Genomic DNA, 16609 nt, shown 5'->3' on the forward strand with positions numbered 1-16609 from the left:
TAAAAGAAAATATACAAAGAATTATTTTTAATACTTAGCTAACATGAAACCTTTCAAAAGGGGTAGGCAGCTTTTTAAGCTTTAAGCTGCTAGCAAGGCTTAACAAAGTCCATAACATTACCAAAAGCTATAAAGGAGAGAGTACAAAGGAAGAATAATAGGAAGAATAATAAACCAGTGCAAAGTCCAAAAAAGTGAAAGTACACAGGGAAGTAAAAAGATTAAATAGTGAGGAGTGGTGGAATACGTTGGTACCTACCTCAAATGGGTTTCCAGTGTCACCTACCTATACCATCTCACAGCAAAGCATTTCTAATTAGAGTAACAGTAAACACTTTTACCACAGTTTTCAGATTCGATCCACCACCTCCAAATATCTAAATTTTTTGATACACATTCCAAAACCAAGTATTTTATAAGGCTCTGAGTATCTGAAAATAATAAAGGCCCATACACATCACTCAGAGAAGACTAATGGACCATATTTTTCTTTCACATATAACTGAAATGGCTATCATTATTCAATCAGAATCAACAAAAAAAGAAATGTGACAGGAATTGCTAGCCACAAGCATGCCATTGGGAACAACAGTGACAGCAAGAGATTAAAAAATCCATAAAAAGCAGTCACAGGAACTCAAAGGCAGAGAAGTCAGAGGCCATTTAGCCTGAGGGTAAAGTATTTGCCACACAATGGCAGGTTTTGAAAACAATCCAGGATACCAGAAGAACCTCACTCTTTAAGAAAGGTCAAAATCGGGGGTGCCTGTGGCTCAAAGGGGTGGGGCGCCGCCCCATATGCTGGAGGTGGTGGGTTCAAATCCAGCCAAGGCCAAAAAAAAAAAAAAAAACTAAAAAGAAAGGGCAAAATTGGGCAGAACTGTGGCTCAAAGGAGTAGGGCGCCGGCCCCATATGCTGGAGGTGGTGGGTTCAAACCCAGCCCTGGCCAAAACTGCAGGAAAAAAAAAGAAAGAAAGAAAGGGCAAAATCTTTTCTACTGGCTCCAATGAGGAATACAGAGAAGTATGGGATCCACTTTAGAAACACTTCCACTAGTATTTAGAAAACACTGGTGCCTAAAGAGAAAAATTCCTCAGCTATGTAAGAAACTTGGCTTTTCTAAATGACTCATTACTTGAGAATTCTGGATAGCCAAGTTTTAGCACATAGCAAGAGTGTCAGTTTTATAAGCAAACAAGGTTATACATAAAGTATTTTTGATGCTCAAACTGAGAAATAAATCTAGATCCTTAAAGTGCCCTAACTTAAAGTACTGCTCTATTTTTTCCTCACATTTTCAATATTTTTATTGATAGGATTGAAATTTATGTAAATTTGGTATTTTAAGTCTTAACATCTTTCAGCAAATCTAAAGTAACAAATCAAAGAAAAGAGGGCCAAATACTAGATAACATATAATTTAATATGTATTTAAAATAACGTATTATTTAATATGTCCTATAGCCCTTGAGTAACTTCTTAAAGCAATTCAGTACTAAATATCACACATAAAAAATAGGCAAGCTAGAATAAGGTGTCAGGAGTATATTTTCCAGGGTTTTACATTTATTTATTTTTTTTTTTTTTTAAAGAGATGGAATCTCAATGTGTCAGCCCAGCTGGAGTACAGTGGCACAATCATACCTCACAGCAGCCTTGGACTCCTGGGGTCAAGGATGCTTTTACCTCAGCCTCCTGAGTAGCTGGAATTACAGCCACTGAGCCTGGCTCCAGGGCTTTATAATTTAAAAGTAAATTTACAGGCCAACACCTGTAATCACTCTGGGAGGCTGAGGCAGGTGGATTGTTTGAATTATGAGGCGGGTGGATTGCTTGAATTAAGAAGATCAAGACCAGTCAGAGCTAGAGGTAAGAGGACTGCTCATGCCTAAGAGTTTGGGGTGCTGTGAGCTATAATGACGCCATGGTACTACCCAGGGCAACAGTGAGACTCTGTCTTGCAAAAAAAAAAAAAACTTTAGAGCACTCAAAAAGTGTCTACCTTTGTAACCATCACCAACAGCACTAAAATTCAAGTTATTTCCAACCCCTTAAAGGTCTTTTAAACTTTACTTTATTTTGCTTATTTTTACTATTTCAAATTTTTCTATTTTGTTCTTATTTTTAATTGTTTACATACTTGGAAAACCTTCAAGAAACAAAGGTATGAAATAGGTAAAGTTCACTTATCAAGGGATTGCCAGTACTACCACCTAGTGGTCAAAATGTATAAAACTGTTATAGAATTATAACAGGTCCACTTTATCAGCGGTTGAAGCCATTTGGTCAAATATGTATCATACATTTTTAGATCTGAACTAATTTTATGTCTGTGTAGTTCAAGGACTACTGAAAAGCCATACGGAAGTTGCACAAGAAAGTTTATAAGAGAATATATAAACGGATTCTTTCAAACTATAATGAAATGATATTGTACGATGTGATTTATTTTCCTTTGTTTAATCAAAAGTACATGCCTCAAAGCCATGATATTCTTTGGCTGTTTCACCAGAAATTAACCTGGAAAGAGCTTTTCAAAAAGAAAGAACTTTCTCGAATGACAATAGGACTGAGACTGTATGAATTTAGATATAGCCAAAGGGAAGGCTATGTACAACTTCTGCAAATTAGCTGAATCTGGTCCAGAGGCACAAAAAGAGCTCCAAGACCACATGGAAGAACGCTGACATTTATCTGCTTGCCTTTGACTTTAACTCCTTGCCTTTGGGTCCCTCCCATCAATATGGGGAAGGGTCTCTTCACCTTGGCAGCTTGTCAACCACATTAAACTGTGGCCCTCCCAGGTAATGGGAAATGTTTTGAAAAACAAAGCTAAATGAGACAAAGTACCTTTTAGTCATTAGATCAACCTACTAGATCAACACTAATAAATCTTTAAAATTAGTGTTTATTTTATACAAAATATACATACACACTTATAACCAAAATATGTATGTATACATGTATGACGAAGGTCGAGAAACAGGGACCATTTTACCCTCCCACCTGTAATAACCAAAACAACCAAAACCAAAAACAGTAACAATAAAAAGGAAACCATGTGAAACAACAGTTTTCAAGAGATTGGATACCAGACACCAAAACTACCTCTTTCTGGGAGATGGTAAATAAACATGGTAAGACCTACCAAGAACCAAACTTACTAACCTGAGATCTTTCGTGCCATAGCACAGGACAGTGGAAGTGAGGTAGAACGCAGCCAATACTGCTCAGAGTCTGGGAGAACCAAAGCTAGAGTTCAGGGCTAGAGTTCACTGGACAGAATATCACAAAGGAGCCAGGCACGGAAGCTCAGGCCTATATTCCTAGCATTCTGGTGGGTGGATTGCCTGAGCTCAGGAGTTCAAGACAAGCCTGAGCAAGAGTAAAAACCTGTCTCTAAAAACAACAGCCAGGCATTGTGGGCAGGCGCCTGTAGTCCCAGCTACTTGGGAGGCTGGGGCAAGAGGATCACTTGAGCCCAAGAGTTTGAGGTTGCTGTGAGCTATGACACCTTGGTCCTAAAGAGTAACAAACCAAGAATCTGTCTTAAAAAAAAAAAAAAAAGAATTATCAGAAAGGACAGAGCTGCATAGAAAGAGAACTGCACAGGGTTAGCCTGGAAGGTGAGGTAGATTAATGCATTCATGTAAAAAGAACTAATGCTGCTGGCTCGGCACCCATAGCTCAGTGAGTAGGGTGCCAGCGACACACACAAAAGCTGGCAGGTCTGAGCCCGGCCTGGGCCTGCTAAACAGCAAAGACAACTGCAACCAAAGAATAGCTAGGCATTGTGGTGGGCGCCTGTAGTCCCAGTTACTTGGGAGGCTGAGGCAAGAGAATTGCTTAAGCCTAAGAGTTTGAGGTTGCTGTGATGGCACGGCCTCTATGGAGGGTGACAAACTGAGACTCTCCCTCAGAAAAAATAAAATAAAATAAAATAAAATAAAATAAAATAAAAACATTAAAGAAAACAGTGCCCAGTGTTCAAATACTCAACAGGACATGTTCCCACAAACCAAAATGGAAAAATACATAAACCACAAGGCCCTAGGTCAGGTATTAAGGAAGGATTTGCCTCAGTAGTGGGGAACAATTAATACTATACTGAACACTCCTCAACACCTGTCTAACAAATCATAAAAGCAAGACCCCCAAGGGATCAGTTTTCAAGTAAGGTAATGCATACCAGAACAAAGCTTGAGAAGCTTTATAAATATACAGCACCTAGTAAGGTAAAATTCACTGTTTGGAACCCAAAGATTAGCAGCCATACAAAAAGGCAGAGAATGTTGAATAGACTAATCAATTAAAAAACTGACCCATACAGCCTGAGCAACAGGGAGACCCTGCCTCTACTAAAAAATAGCCAGGCATGGTAGCAGACACCTGTAGTCCTGGCTGTGCAGGAGGCTGAGGCAAGGGGATCACTTGAGCCCAAAAGTTTAAGATTACTATGAGCTATGACACGACAGCACTCACTCTATCCAGGGCATAGAGTGAGAGTTTAATCTCAAAAACAAACAAACAAACAAACTGACCCATAACTGATAGACTTGTTAGAATTAGAAGAAAAAGACATAAAAACAGTTTTTAAATAGCTATTAATACTATAGTCCATGTTCAGAAAGTAGATATAAAAGACATAACCCCCCCCACCCTAATCAAACATCTAGATTTGAAAGGTATGACATGCAAGACTGAAAATACGCTGGATGGGATTAACAGCAAATTACGCACTGCAGAAGAAAAGATTAGTAAACTTAAAGACACAGCAATAGAAACTATCCAACAGAAACATGCAGAGAAAAAAATAATTTAATAAAAGCACATCATTAAACTATAGGATATCATCGAGTGGTCTAATATATGGATAATTTGGGTTCCAAAGAGGGAGGTGAAAAAATTTTTTGAAGAAACAATGGCTAAAAATACTAGATGAAAATAATAAACTCACAAATCCCAGAAATTCAACAAACCTCAAACATGAGAATCATAAAGAAAACTATATAAGACACATTATAATTGCTAAAAAAACAGCAATAAAGAGAAAATCTTGGTGGGGCATGGCGGCTTATGCCTATAATCTCAGCACTTCTGAGAGGCCAGGGCGGGAAGGATCATTTGAGATTAGGAGTGTGAGACTGGCCTGTGGAAGACTGAGACTCTGCCTCTACTAAAAATAGGAAAATTAACTGGGCATGGTGGTGTGCACCTATAGCCTCAGCTACTTAGGATCCTGAAGCAGGATTGTTTGAACCCAGAAATTTGAGGTTGCTGTGAGCTAGGCTGAGGCCATGGCGCTCAGGCAACAGAGCAAAACTCTGCCACAGAAAATCTTAAAATCAGCCCAAGATACTACATACAGAATTATAAAGATAAGGATGACATAAGATTTCTCATTGGAAGTAACGTAAATGACAAGACAGTAGAGTGGCAATTTCTAGTACTTAAAGAAAAAAACTTACCAATCTACTTTTCCATTCTAGATAGGAAAAATGCCTTTCAACAATGAAGGTGAAATAAAGACATTTTCAGAAACAGATCTGCATTATTTTTAAAGCAAGTCCTTCAGGCAAGAAGAAAATTATGTCAGATAGAAACCAGGATGTACGTGAGGAAACGAAGAGTCCCAGAAATAATAACTACATAGGTAAATATATGTATAAGATTATTTTCTTATTTAAATCTCTTTAATTGACTACTTGAACAAAAATAGTAACAATGAATTATAGGATTTATAACATGTAAAAGTAAAATGCATAGCAACAGTAGCATGAAGGAGGAGAGGAAAGAAACAGAAGTATCCATTGTAAAGTTATTAAATTGTATGTTAGGTGGTAAAGTATCAATTGAAGTTAAAGTTATGTACTGTAAACTTTAAAGTAACGCCTAAAATAACAAAACAAAGAATTATAGTTAATAAGAAAACAAAGGAGATAAGAAATCATAATCTGGGGCGCGCACAGTGGCTCCTGCCTATAATCCCAGAACTTGGGAGGCCGAGGCAGGTGGATTGCTTGAGCTCATGAGTTAGAGACCAGCCTCAGACAGAGTGAGACCTCGTCTCTAAAAATACTGAGTGTTGCCACGGGCACTTGTAGTCCCAGTTACTTGGGAGGCTGAGGCAAAAGAATCGCTTAAGTTCAGGAGTTTGAGGTTGCTGTGAGCTATGACACTATGGCACTCTACCAACGGTGACAAAGGAGACTCTGTCTCAAAAAAAAAAAGAAAGAATTAATGCAAAAGGAGGCAGAAAAAAGAGAAAAAAGAACACAGGACAGGACACTTAGAAAGGAAATAGCCAGGTGACAGACCCAAGCAAAACCATGTTGATAATAATGTAAATGTCAATGATCTAAACACCCAAATTAAGAGTGATTATAAGGCGATTAAAAACGCAAGATCTAACTATATGTTGCTAACAAAAATGTATTTTAAAATGTAAGACACAGAAAAAATATTTGACAAAACCCAATATTCACTCCTAATAAAACTCTTAGCAAACGAGGCATAGGAGGGAATTTCCTCAACCAATTAAAGGGCATCTATGAAAATCTATAGCACATCAAACTTAACAGCAAGAAAAAGCAAACCACTGATACATGTAATGACATGGATAAATCTCTAAATAATTATGCTGAAAGAAGCCAGACCAAAAAGAGTATATATTACTTCATTTACATAAAACTCTAGAAAATGCAAGCTAATTCATAGTGACAGGAAGCAGATTGTGTTTGCAAAGAGAAAGGAGAGACAATCAAGGGTCTCTGGGGAACTTTGAGAATCTCACCTTAAAGAAAGAATGAATAGCGGCTGTAGCTTCACTGCGAACCCGCAGTATAGAACCCAGAACATTAGTCCTACACCTAAAGTGAGGATATTGTCTCATGTACTCCAGAGGATGCCTTTCTTTATATTTGATAGGGAAAGCCTGCCAATAAATGAAAGAAACAAATTAGAAACTAAAAAATAAAATCAGTTTTATAATCAGTTTCTAAGGCATTTCTTAAATAGTGCTTTAAACAAAACTAAGATACTTTCCTTCTTTGCTTCCTAATATAACTAATTACAGTCTACATTATTTCTACCAGGTAAGTGGAATGGTGGGGTGGAATCAGAAATCAGTAGGCTTGAATCCAGTTCTACTACTTATTAGCTAAGTTACTTTCACTGAGGCTCGACTGTCAACCACTTCTTTCAAATAGAGTTTAGAGTTAATTATACATAATATCCTGTTTGGCAGATACGAATACAAAATATTGTAGATATTAAAAATTATGTTTTCTGCCATTGTATACACACAGCTGGTGTTTAATTTTAAAATTACCTACATGTCTTGGAAGTCCACAATCATTCCTAATGAATTGGTGCAATTTATTATTATTTATCAATATGTCACTGGTGCCTAAGAACATGAGAGAGAGTCAACTGGCTTTCTTCAATCTAGCAGATAGTGAAGATTTATTAAAAAATGTACTTTATTTTTATTATTATTATTTGAAACAAGAGCCTTACTGTGGCACCCTCAGTAGAGTGCCATGGCATCACAGCTCACAGCAATCTCAAACTCTTGGGCTTAAGCAATTCTCTTACTCCAGCCTCCCAAATAGCTGGGACTACAGGCGTCCACCACAATGCCTGGCTATTTTTTTTTGTTGCAGTTGTCTTGTTGTTTTAGCTGACCCAGGCCAGTTCGAACCTGCCAGCCTCGGTGTATGTGGCCAGCGCCCTACCCACTGAGCTATAGGCGCCACCCTATAAAAAATTTTAAAGGAAACTATGGCCCCAGCTTGAAATACCCTGCCAGACTCACATTATAATACAAGATTAAGAAGATAGACGCAGGTAGTGTATAAAGTATGGGTAAGCTGGACCAAAGGATGATTCATAGGCTGAGTAGGATAGAAGAGGACAACTCAAGATTTCACGATGCTTCTCAGAACAGTGTGCAATTTAAAACTTACAAATTATTCCTTTTATTTTCCATTTAATATTTTCAGACCACAGTTCATCATGGGTAACTGAAACCATGGAAAGTGAATTACAGATAAGGGGGAGCTGCTGTAGTGAATCACATGGCAAATTTTTAATACTCACAGATGTCTTTGAAAAAGCAAAGATAAAAAAGTTACATTCTCCATTTCTCTCTTGATTTCCAATTGATTCTTCAGTCTGTTTTTCAGAAATCTTAGAACTTGATCCCCGATTTTATCTATCACCTAGAATTTCTTGGAAAATTACTCGAATGATATTTTTAAAGAAAATTCCCATTTCTTCCTTTATTTCTTTACATTTAACTTCTATTATTCCAAAAGAACTAAAAATAAATTAAAATGATATAATTTTCCTATATCTTCTCAGAAACACAGAGTCGTCAAATGGCTAGAATATAAATTTCAGCTATGCCACCAATCAGCCTATAACCTTTGGCAAGTCATTTAACCCAGTTGGGCCCCATTTTCTCCACCACTGTAAATTTACATAACTAGACTGATAATCTTTGATTTTATTACCTCTACCCTCTTTATCAAACTTATAAAGCTACTAACAGAAGAGTCTTGCAAAAACAGGCATAAATATGTCTTAATATAGAATTTCTTGTCTCTGTTCAGTCTCAGCTACAATACTCTAAATCAGCACCATCCAATAAGACTTTCTGTGATAAATGGAAATATTCTGTGACATCTGACATGGTAACCAATAGCTGCATGCAACTTCTGAGCACCTGAAATGTAGCTAATGCCACTGAGAAACTGTATTTTATTTTTTTGGAGACAAGGTCTTATTCTAACACCCTGGCTAGAGTGCAGTGGCATGGTCATAGCTCACTGCAGCCTCAAACTCCTGGGCTCAAGCGATCCATCCACCTTGGCCTCCCAAAGGTCTGGGATAACGTATGTGAGCCACCACACCTGGCCAGAATTGGTTTTTAATTTAATTTTAATTGATTAATTTCAAACAGCCACAGGTGGCTACTGCCTACCTTTATTAGAAGATCAGTTCCAGATCATGGAGAAGTTACTAGCTTTCTTATCACTGTGAAGCTGAAATGGCCTGCCCAGGTATGTCATTATGCCTGACTGGCCATGTATGTAAAAGCAGTGAGTTTCAACTATGACAGGCACCAGAGATGTTTAGATTAACACTTAGCTCTACTCCAAAGTCTAAGCTACCTACCTAAGCGATTTCTGCTACTGTCTCTAAAGGGTCTATGGCCTGTTTCAATCCTCTGGGAAGTTGTAAATGAAACATGGTCTAAGTGTCATCTTTCCAATAATCACCCTTAAAACAGATTGCTAATATTTTAAGTTAAGCCTAAATAGCTTCCACAAAAGTATTATAAAGCATACCTTGGCATCACAATATCCAATAACTTCGATTTTTTCTGCTTTCAATTCTACATTTTGCCTTTTGGATGGACTTTTTACCAGCTGCCCTTGCACTTCTATAGAACTCCCAAAAGCTAGTTTTCTAGAGTAACAAAAAAGAACATAAACAAGATATCATTATGTAACTTTCATTAATATAAACCTTGCTATGAGAATATTACAACATGCAATGACATAAGTTTTTACCCTTAAGTGGGTTAAACAGTCTTCAGAATCTACACTCTACTATATACCAAAATAATAAAAATGAATTTCATAAGCTTTAAAATGGGAACAAATAGAGGTAAAGATTTGAATATAAGTATTTGGAATTAACAGGTTATATAATTTTCCTTATTTAAAAGTTAGCCAAAACCTTTTTTTAAAGACTGCAGATCATTGTAGAAACTAGCAAAATCAGAATAAGGTTCGTAGTTTTGTTAACAGTACTATATCAATGCCAATTCCCTGGTTTTGATAAAAAAAACTATGGTTATGTAAGATGCAATCTTGAGTGGGAAGTTGAGTGAAAAGTACACAGGAATTCTCTCTACTATTTCTGCAATATATTACTTAAAAAAAACTTTAAAAAGGGCGGCACCTGTGGCTCAAAGGGGTAGGGCGCTGGCCCCATATGCTGGAGGTGGCGGGTTCAAACCCAGCCCCAGCCAAAACAAACAAACAAAAAAAAAAAAAAAAACTTTAAAAAAATTACACTGATATATACTGTATAATCAGAAAAACTGCAAACTTTTACAAAGGTTACTATTATATCATAACAATTTTATTCTGTTCTGCCCATCAACCAAATAGTCTAAGACCCAGGAGCCTATCCAATGTGTTTAAGAGCACTAACCCTAACAATCCTTGAAACAGCAAAGCATTCATTCTAACAAATTAGAATAATGTTCACCTCAGAGTTCATTACCTAACATTAAAATGGTGTTAGGTTTTAAAACCTGATGAATGAGATCATAAAGTTTCCTCCATTTACTCAACAAGGAACAACTGGTCACTTTATCAGCACTGTGCTATAGGCCAAGAATACAAAAATGAACCAGACACCCTCCCTAACTTCAAGAAATTAAGAGTCTAGCAGAAGGAGGCAAATAAGAATACAACTGATTGGGCGGTGTCTGTGGCTCAAAGGAGTAGGGCGCCGGCCCTATATGCTGGAGGTGGTGGGTTCAAACACAGCCCTGGCAAAAAACTGCAAAAATAAATAAATAAATACAACTGATTACTATCTAATGTGTTACATTCTAACCAGTGGTGGGCAAGGGATGCCACAGGAGCATAGGAGTACCTGACATGGCCAAGGCATGGGAGCACGGATGATGCCTAAACCAGTGAAAAAGTGGCTATATTGGGCACAGACAGAAGCATATACAATGCTAAAAGATAAGAAAGACCAAACAGTTTAAAGCAATGGTTCTCAACCTTCCTAATGCCGCAATGCATTTTCATTGTTAGAAAGGGGTTGCGACCCACAGGTTGAGAACTGCTGGTTTAAAGGATCTGTAAGTTGTTAAGAGTCCAAAGCAGGGCCAGGCGTGGTGGCTCATGCCTATAATCCCAGCACTTGGGAGGCCGAGGCAGGTGGATTGCCTGAGCTCATGAATCTGAGACCAGCCTGAGCCAGAGCAAGACCCCGTCTCTAAAAATAGCTGGGTGTTGTGGCAAGCACCTGTAGTCCCAGCTACTTGGGAGGCTGAGGAAGAGAACTGCTTAAGCCCAGGAGTTTGAAGTTGCTATGAGCTCTAACACCACGGCAGTCCATAGAAGGCGACAAAGTGAGAAACTCTGTCTCAAAAAAACAAAAACAAGGGCAGCATCTGTGGCTCAAGGAGTAGGGCACTGACCCCACATACCAGAGGTGGTGGGTTCAAACCCAGCCCCAGCCAAAAACTGCAAAAATAAAAGAGAATAAAATAAGTTAAAAACAAAACAAACAAACAAACAAAAAGGCCAGATACAGTAGCTCACGCCTATAATCCTAGCACTTTGGGAGGCCAAGGTGGGTGGATTCCCCTGAGCTTACAGGTTCAACACCAGCCTGAGCAAAAGCAAGACCCCGTCTCTAAAAAAAATAGTTGGGCATTATGTCAGGTGTCTATAATCTCAGCTACTTGGGAGGCCAAGGAAAGAGAATCGCTCAGGCCCAAGAGTTTGAGGTTACTGTGAGCTATGCTATGGCACTCTACCCAGGGCCACAAAGTGAGACTCTGTCTCAAAAAAAAAAAATTAAAATAAAATAAAAAGAAAATTAAAATTAAAAAAACTATAAAGAAAATAAGAGTTCAAAGCAAAGCACAGATGAGGGGTATTGTTTATGAAGATGTTATTAATAGGTAATGGAGGAAAGGTCTTAGCCTGAAGCATCTTGATTCCAATTATTTGGACTTGATCCACAAAGGTATGAAAGCATACCTGTTTAAGAAGAGCACTCAGGGGCAATGCAAACAATGGATTAGGGAAATAGGAGGCAATGCAGATGAAGAAAAAATCAAAGACTAAAAGAAAAAGAAAACACACACAAAATAACACTCACCCACTGTCAAAGCTTGAATCTGCAATAATCTGAAGGCTTTCCAAAGATGACCCATCATTTACATGCAGGAACAAGACTTCCTTCTGGGATCGGACTGAACGAATCCATCCCTAAGGAAGAGAAATAGAGCTAAGGAGCTTAGAGCATGTAAACATTTTACATATTCATTACATATACGTAAAAGACCAAACGAAAGAAGAAAAATATATACCCACAATCCTGCCTCAACAAGTTAACTTTTACCCTTATGCATAATAATTTAATGTGATTCTTATCACATTTCTTATGATGAACTCATATTAAGTGGACACACAAACTTTCAAAGACATTCTAAAGGTTAGGGGCATGCAACTACAAATGAGATGTCTTCAAGTAGACAATAACACTAAAAGCATCTCTCTCAGATACACCCAACTTAAATTGTACTAGCACTTTAGTTAACACAAAATAATGTTTTTCCTCCAGACACTAAATAACAGCAAAATGTCCCATAAGTATAAAGTAAATGAGCAGACAGGCATTCACCATCAAACACACTTGGGAAAAAGCAAGAGATGGTCCTACTTAAAAACAATGTATTGACCCTTACTTTCCTTGTGTCCCCACAATACCCTATACACACTATATAAAAACCCTTCTATCACTTATTTGCATACCCATAATATGTTGAGTGTAAGAATCACACTTTAGTTACTTTCAAGTGTATTGCCAGGCACAGTACATAATCTTAAATAGTAACCTTAACATAGTAATCCATAAATGTTTTTCAGTGAAAGATTATTTACCATGTATTGAACATCTATGTATCGATTTTACCACCTTCATAAACTGTTTCATCTCTTTACAATAGCTCTAAGGATTATCATTATCTCTATATTACAAATGAGGAAACTGAGGCTCAGAAAAGTTATGTAACTTGCTGATGGGTCCCACTTTTGGTAAAGACTGGAGTTTGCATTTGAACCCAAGTCTCTTTGACTAAAAAGCTTCTGACCTTTTCCCATGGCTACCTGGAATACTGGAATAAACGGCCTCAGCCTCCATACAAGGTCCTTCATGACGTGCCACCTGTCCATCTTTCTGATTTCATCTCACCACTCTGCCTGGAAGGCACCTGCTGTTTGGTCATGCTCCATTAGTAGTAATTTTCAAAGCACCACTTTCTTACTTTGACTTGTTAGTAAAAGTTAACATTTACTGAACACTTTTTAATGTGCTTTTCTTTTTTTTTCTTTTTGAGATAAAGTCTCACTTTGTCACCCTGGGTAGAGTGTCGTGGCATCATAGCTCACAGCAACCTCAAACTCTTGGGCATAAGTCTCAGCCTCCCAAGTAGCTGGGACTACAGATGCCTGCCACAATGCCTAGCTATGTTTTTTTTTTAGAGATGGTGTGGTCTTGCTCAGGCTGGTCCTGAACTCATGAGCTCAAGCAATCCACCCACCTTGGCCTCCCAGAGTGTGCTTTTAAGTTCTTTATAAATAGTATGCCACTTAATGCTCACAAGAACTTAATGAAGTAGTTATCATTTTAGAGATAAAGAAACATACTTAGAAGACATAAGATAACCTCTCTATATAGTCCAGGTTCACAGTTACCAAGTAGTGAAGTTGGGATTCAAATGCAGTCCTTACTTCAAAATTCTTGTTTTAAAAGGATGCTATCTCCATCCAGCCCCAGTTCCTCTGCCTCTGAAGGGGAACACAAACTTCAGGACACAACTGAAAAGTCACCTAATGCAAGAAATCTTTCTTGACCTCTTCACACAGCTAAGGAATTTCCTGTTTTCTCATAGCTCTTTACTGATATATACCACTAACTGTCACATTGCTATAATTGTTTTAACCATTAGACCAGGGCTGTTCAACAGAAATATAATGTGAGCCATATATGTAATTTAAAAAAAAAATTTAGTAGCCACATGGAAACTAAAAACAAATGAAATTAATATTTTAGTTAATGCAATATGCCCAAAATATTCTCAACATGTTAGTAAGATTACTTCCCATTCTTTTTTGTTCTTGAAAACTAACGTTCTGTTTTATACTTACAGCCCATCTGGATTTGGACCAAATTTCAAGTGCTCCGTGTCACAACTGGCTAGGAGCTACTATGTTAGATTGCATAGGACTAAGGTGGAAGCCTCTAGCCTTGGCAGCAGGTTCTGTTTTCATCTTCGAAATCTCTCTTAACTAGCACACACAAGGTTTTAATAACGTATGCCCAATTAATAGGACCATACAAAAGGTTTTGACATGGATCATAGAAAGAATATGAAACCCTGGTGGGGCACAGCAGCTCACACCTGTAATCCCAGCACTTTAGGAGATCGAGGCAGAACTATTTGAGGCCAGAGTTCAAAACCAGCCTGGGGCTTGGCGCCTGTGGCTCAAGCGGCTAAGGCGCCAGCCACATACACCTGAGCTGGCGGGTTCGAATGCAGGCTGGGCCAGCCAAACAAGTATGCTGCAACCAAAAAATAACGGGGCATCATGGCCGGCGCCTGTAGTCCCAGCTACTTGGGAGGCGGAGACAGGAGACACGCTTGAGCCCAGGAGTTTGAGGTTGCTGTGAGCTATGATGCCACAGCACTCTCCCCAGGGCAAAAGCTTGAGGCTCTGTCTCAAAACAAACAAACAAAACAAAAAGCCTGGGCAACACAGTGAGACCTTCTCTCTACAAAAACATAACAACAACAATAAAAATAGTGGGGCATGGTGACATGCATCTTGGTCCTATTTACTTGGGAGGCTGAGGCAAGATGATCCCATAAGGCTGCAAGTTAAAGACTGCAGTGAGCTATGATTGCACCACTTAACTCCAGCCTGGGCAACAGAGCCAGAGCCTGTCTTTAAAAACCTGTGTGGGGTGTGTGTATCCCAAAGAAATGCAAAGAGTTGCAGAGTGGTTTTACTCCTAAAAAGCAAAAGTGTGTGAGGGCAACAAAAATAACCATCTGTGTGTTTTAACAACCTAATGAGCCTGCTCCTTCTATATGGAGCTGCTGCACATATAGAGGGTGCCAAAAACATGTATACTCATTTTCAGAAAGTAAAAGACAGTATTAAATTTGTAATACTCAACTCACCTTTGACTTCTGCAATTACAAGAAGTACTCAACGTGACTTGTATTCATTTGTTATCAGTATATATTGAGTATTGCAATCTTAATAACATTTTTTCCTTTCTTAAAATGTGTATACATCTGTTGGCACCCTCTGTATTATAAACAAGAGAAATGCAGCTAACATTTATAGAAGGTGGACCACTGTTATGGGTGGTCCCATAGGTGTAATTATCTCACACCCATTATGTAATTTAATTATCAGAACTCCATGAGGTAGTAACTATTACCTCTACTTCCGTAAGAGGAAACTGAGGTTTAAAGCACATCAATGACATGCCCATTTAATGAGCTACTAAATGGCAGAGACTGAAATCTAGGCACTTGATTCCAGAGGTCTTTCAAACTGCCACATTCCACTTTTTCCTCATTCCTTAAACATAAATTAAACACAAAGCCCCAATTTAGAAACGGAGGCGCCCAGAGGTTGAATAAAAGGCACGGTTTAGTTAAGTATTGACCCTCAGCCATGTGTGAATACCAAGATAGATAAGGCATGGCTTCTCCTCTCAAGGAGCTAGCACAAGACCACTTAGTAACTGTGAAAATTCTTCACAGAGGGTAAAAGTAGAGAAAGGGGGCTTGTTCGTAGTCATCAAAACAGTTGTGTAAAATATAATGGCATCCAAGGAGAGGAGGAAAGTGGTGCGATGTCTACATTTCCTAACTTTGCCCTGCTACTGGTTCTGTTTGACCATACAGTACAAAGAAAGCTACATGCGGATGAGCCATCTAAATCCCTAAAAGAAAAACTCCATCCCCTTTCCACACACCAACCTGGACCTTAACGCGCTCCCCACTCGGATTCTGGGCCCCGAGAGCGTCTCGCACGCTCAGTTTGGCTGAAGTTTTGTGCTTAGGGCAGGGAACGGAGGAGCAGAAGCGCAGGGCTCGGAACAGGCACCGGGCCCCGATCATCGCGCGGCTGCCCCAGGCCCTCCGCAGGACCAGCCCTGACGTCAGCGGTTCGGACCCTGCCTGCAGGCGCTTCTCCTTCTCAGCCGTTCTTGCAGTTCGCAGCCCAGCCTTCAGACGCTCCGCAGCCACCCACTCCCCCGCGGCTGCTCTTTCTTTCGGGCTCTCAGAGGTCCTCCCTACAAAAAAAATCCTCTCCCCTGCTTCCCGCTTCCCAACAGGTGGACTGCAGACTGCACACTGGGCAAACACCAAAAAGAAACCACGCTTTGCAGGCAACCCCGGGATAATTCTAAACTTGCACTTAGACCCCGAGACCCAATGCGCGAAGCCACGGCCCTTACGTCACCACGCCAACGCTGCCTACGCCATCGCGCTACGGCAGTTAAGATAGAACATGCGTACTTGCGCCTCAGCTCTAAGGAGGCGTGGTCTGAGGAGGGGGCGTGACCAGGAGCCGAGGTGGGGCGAAATAAAGGCCTTGTGGTAGGGATTTTGCGTGTACTTGGGGTGGGGTCTAAGGGTCCTTCTTTATTTCTTTTTTTTTTTTTTTTTTTGAGGATTTTGGCCGGGGCTGGGTTTGAACCCACCACCTCCGGCATATGGGGCCAGCGTCCTACTCCTTGAGCCATAGCCGCCGCCCTGAG

General features: G+C 39.3%; 1 protein-coding gene across 2 annotated transcripts in view; it reads right to left on the minus strand.

The window, feature by feature from the left end:
- Positions 1–16320, minus strand: part of NARS2 (asparaginyl-tRNA synthetase 2, mitochondrial) — a 188739-nt gene extending 172419 nt beyond the window's left edge. For both annotated transcript variants that reach the window (XM_053560069.1, XM_053560068.1), the window contains exons 1-4: positions 15825–16320; positions 11924–12033; positions 9355–9475; positions 6795–6935 (exon numbers count right to left, since the gene is read on the minus strand). In XM_053560069.1, coding sequence (XP_053416044.1) covers positions 6795–6935; positions 9355–9475; positions 11924–12033; positions 15825–15965 — 513 coding nt within the window. In that variant the 5' untranslated portion in view covers positions 15966–16320. The remainder of the gene's footprint in view (positions 1–6794; positions 6936–9354; positions 9476–11923; positions 12034–15824) is intronic.
- Positions 16321–16609: the final 289 nt, after the last annotated feature.

The sequence above is a fragment of the Nycticebus coucang genome, chromosome 14, assembly GCF_027406575.1.
Source record: "Nycticebus coucang isolate mNycCou1 chromosome 14, mNycCou1.pri, whole genome shotgun sequence".
In the NCBI taxonomy this organism is placed as follows: Eukaryota; Metazoa; Chordata; class Mammalia; order Primates; family Lorisidae; genus Nycticebus; species Nycticebus coucang.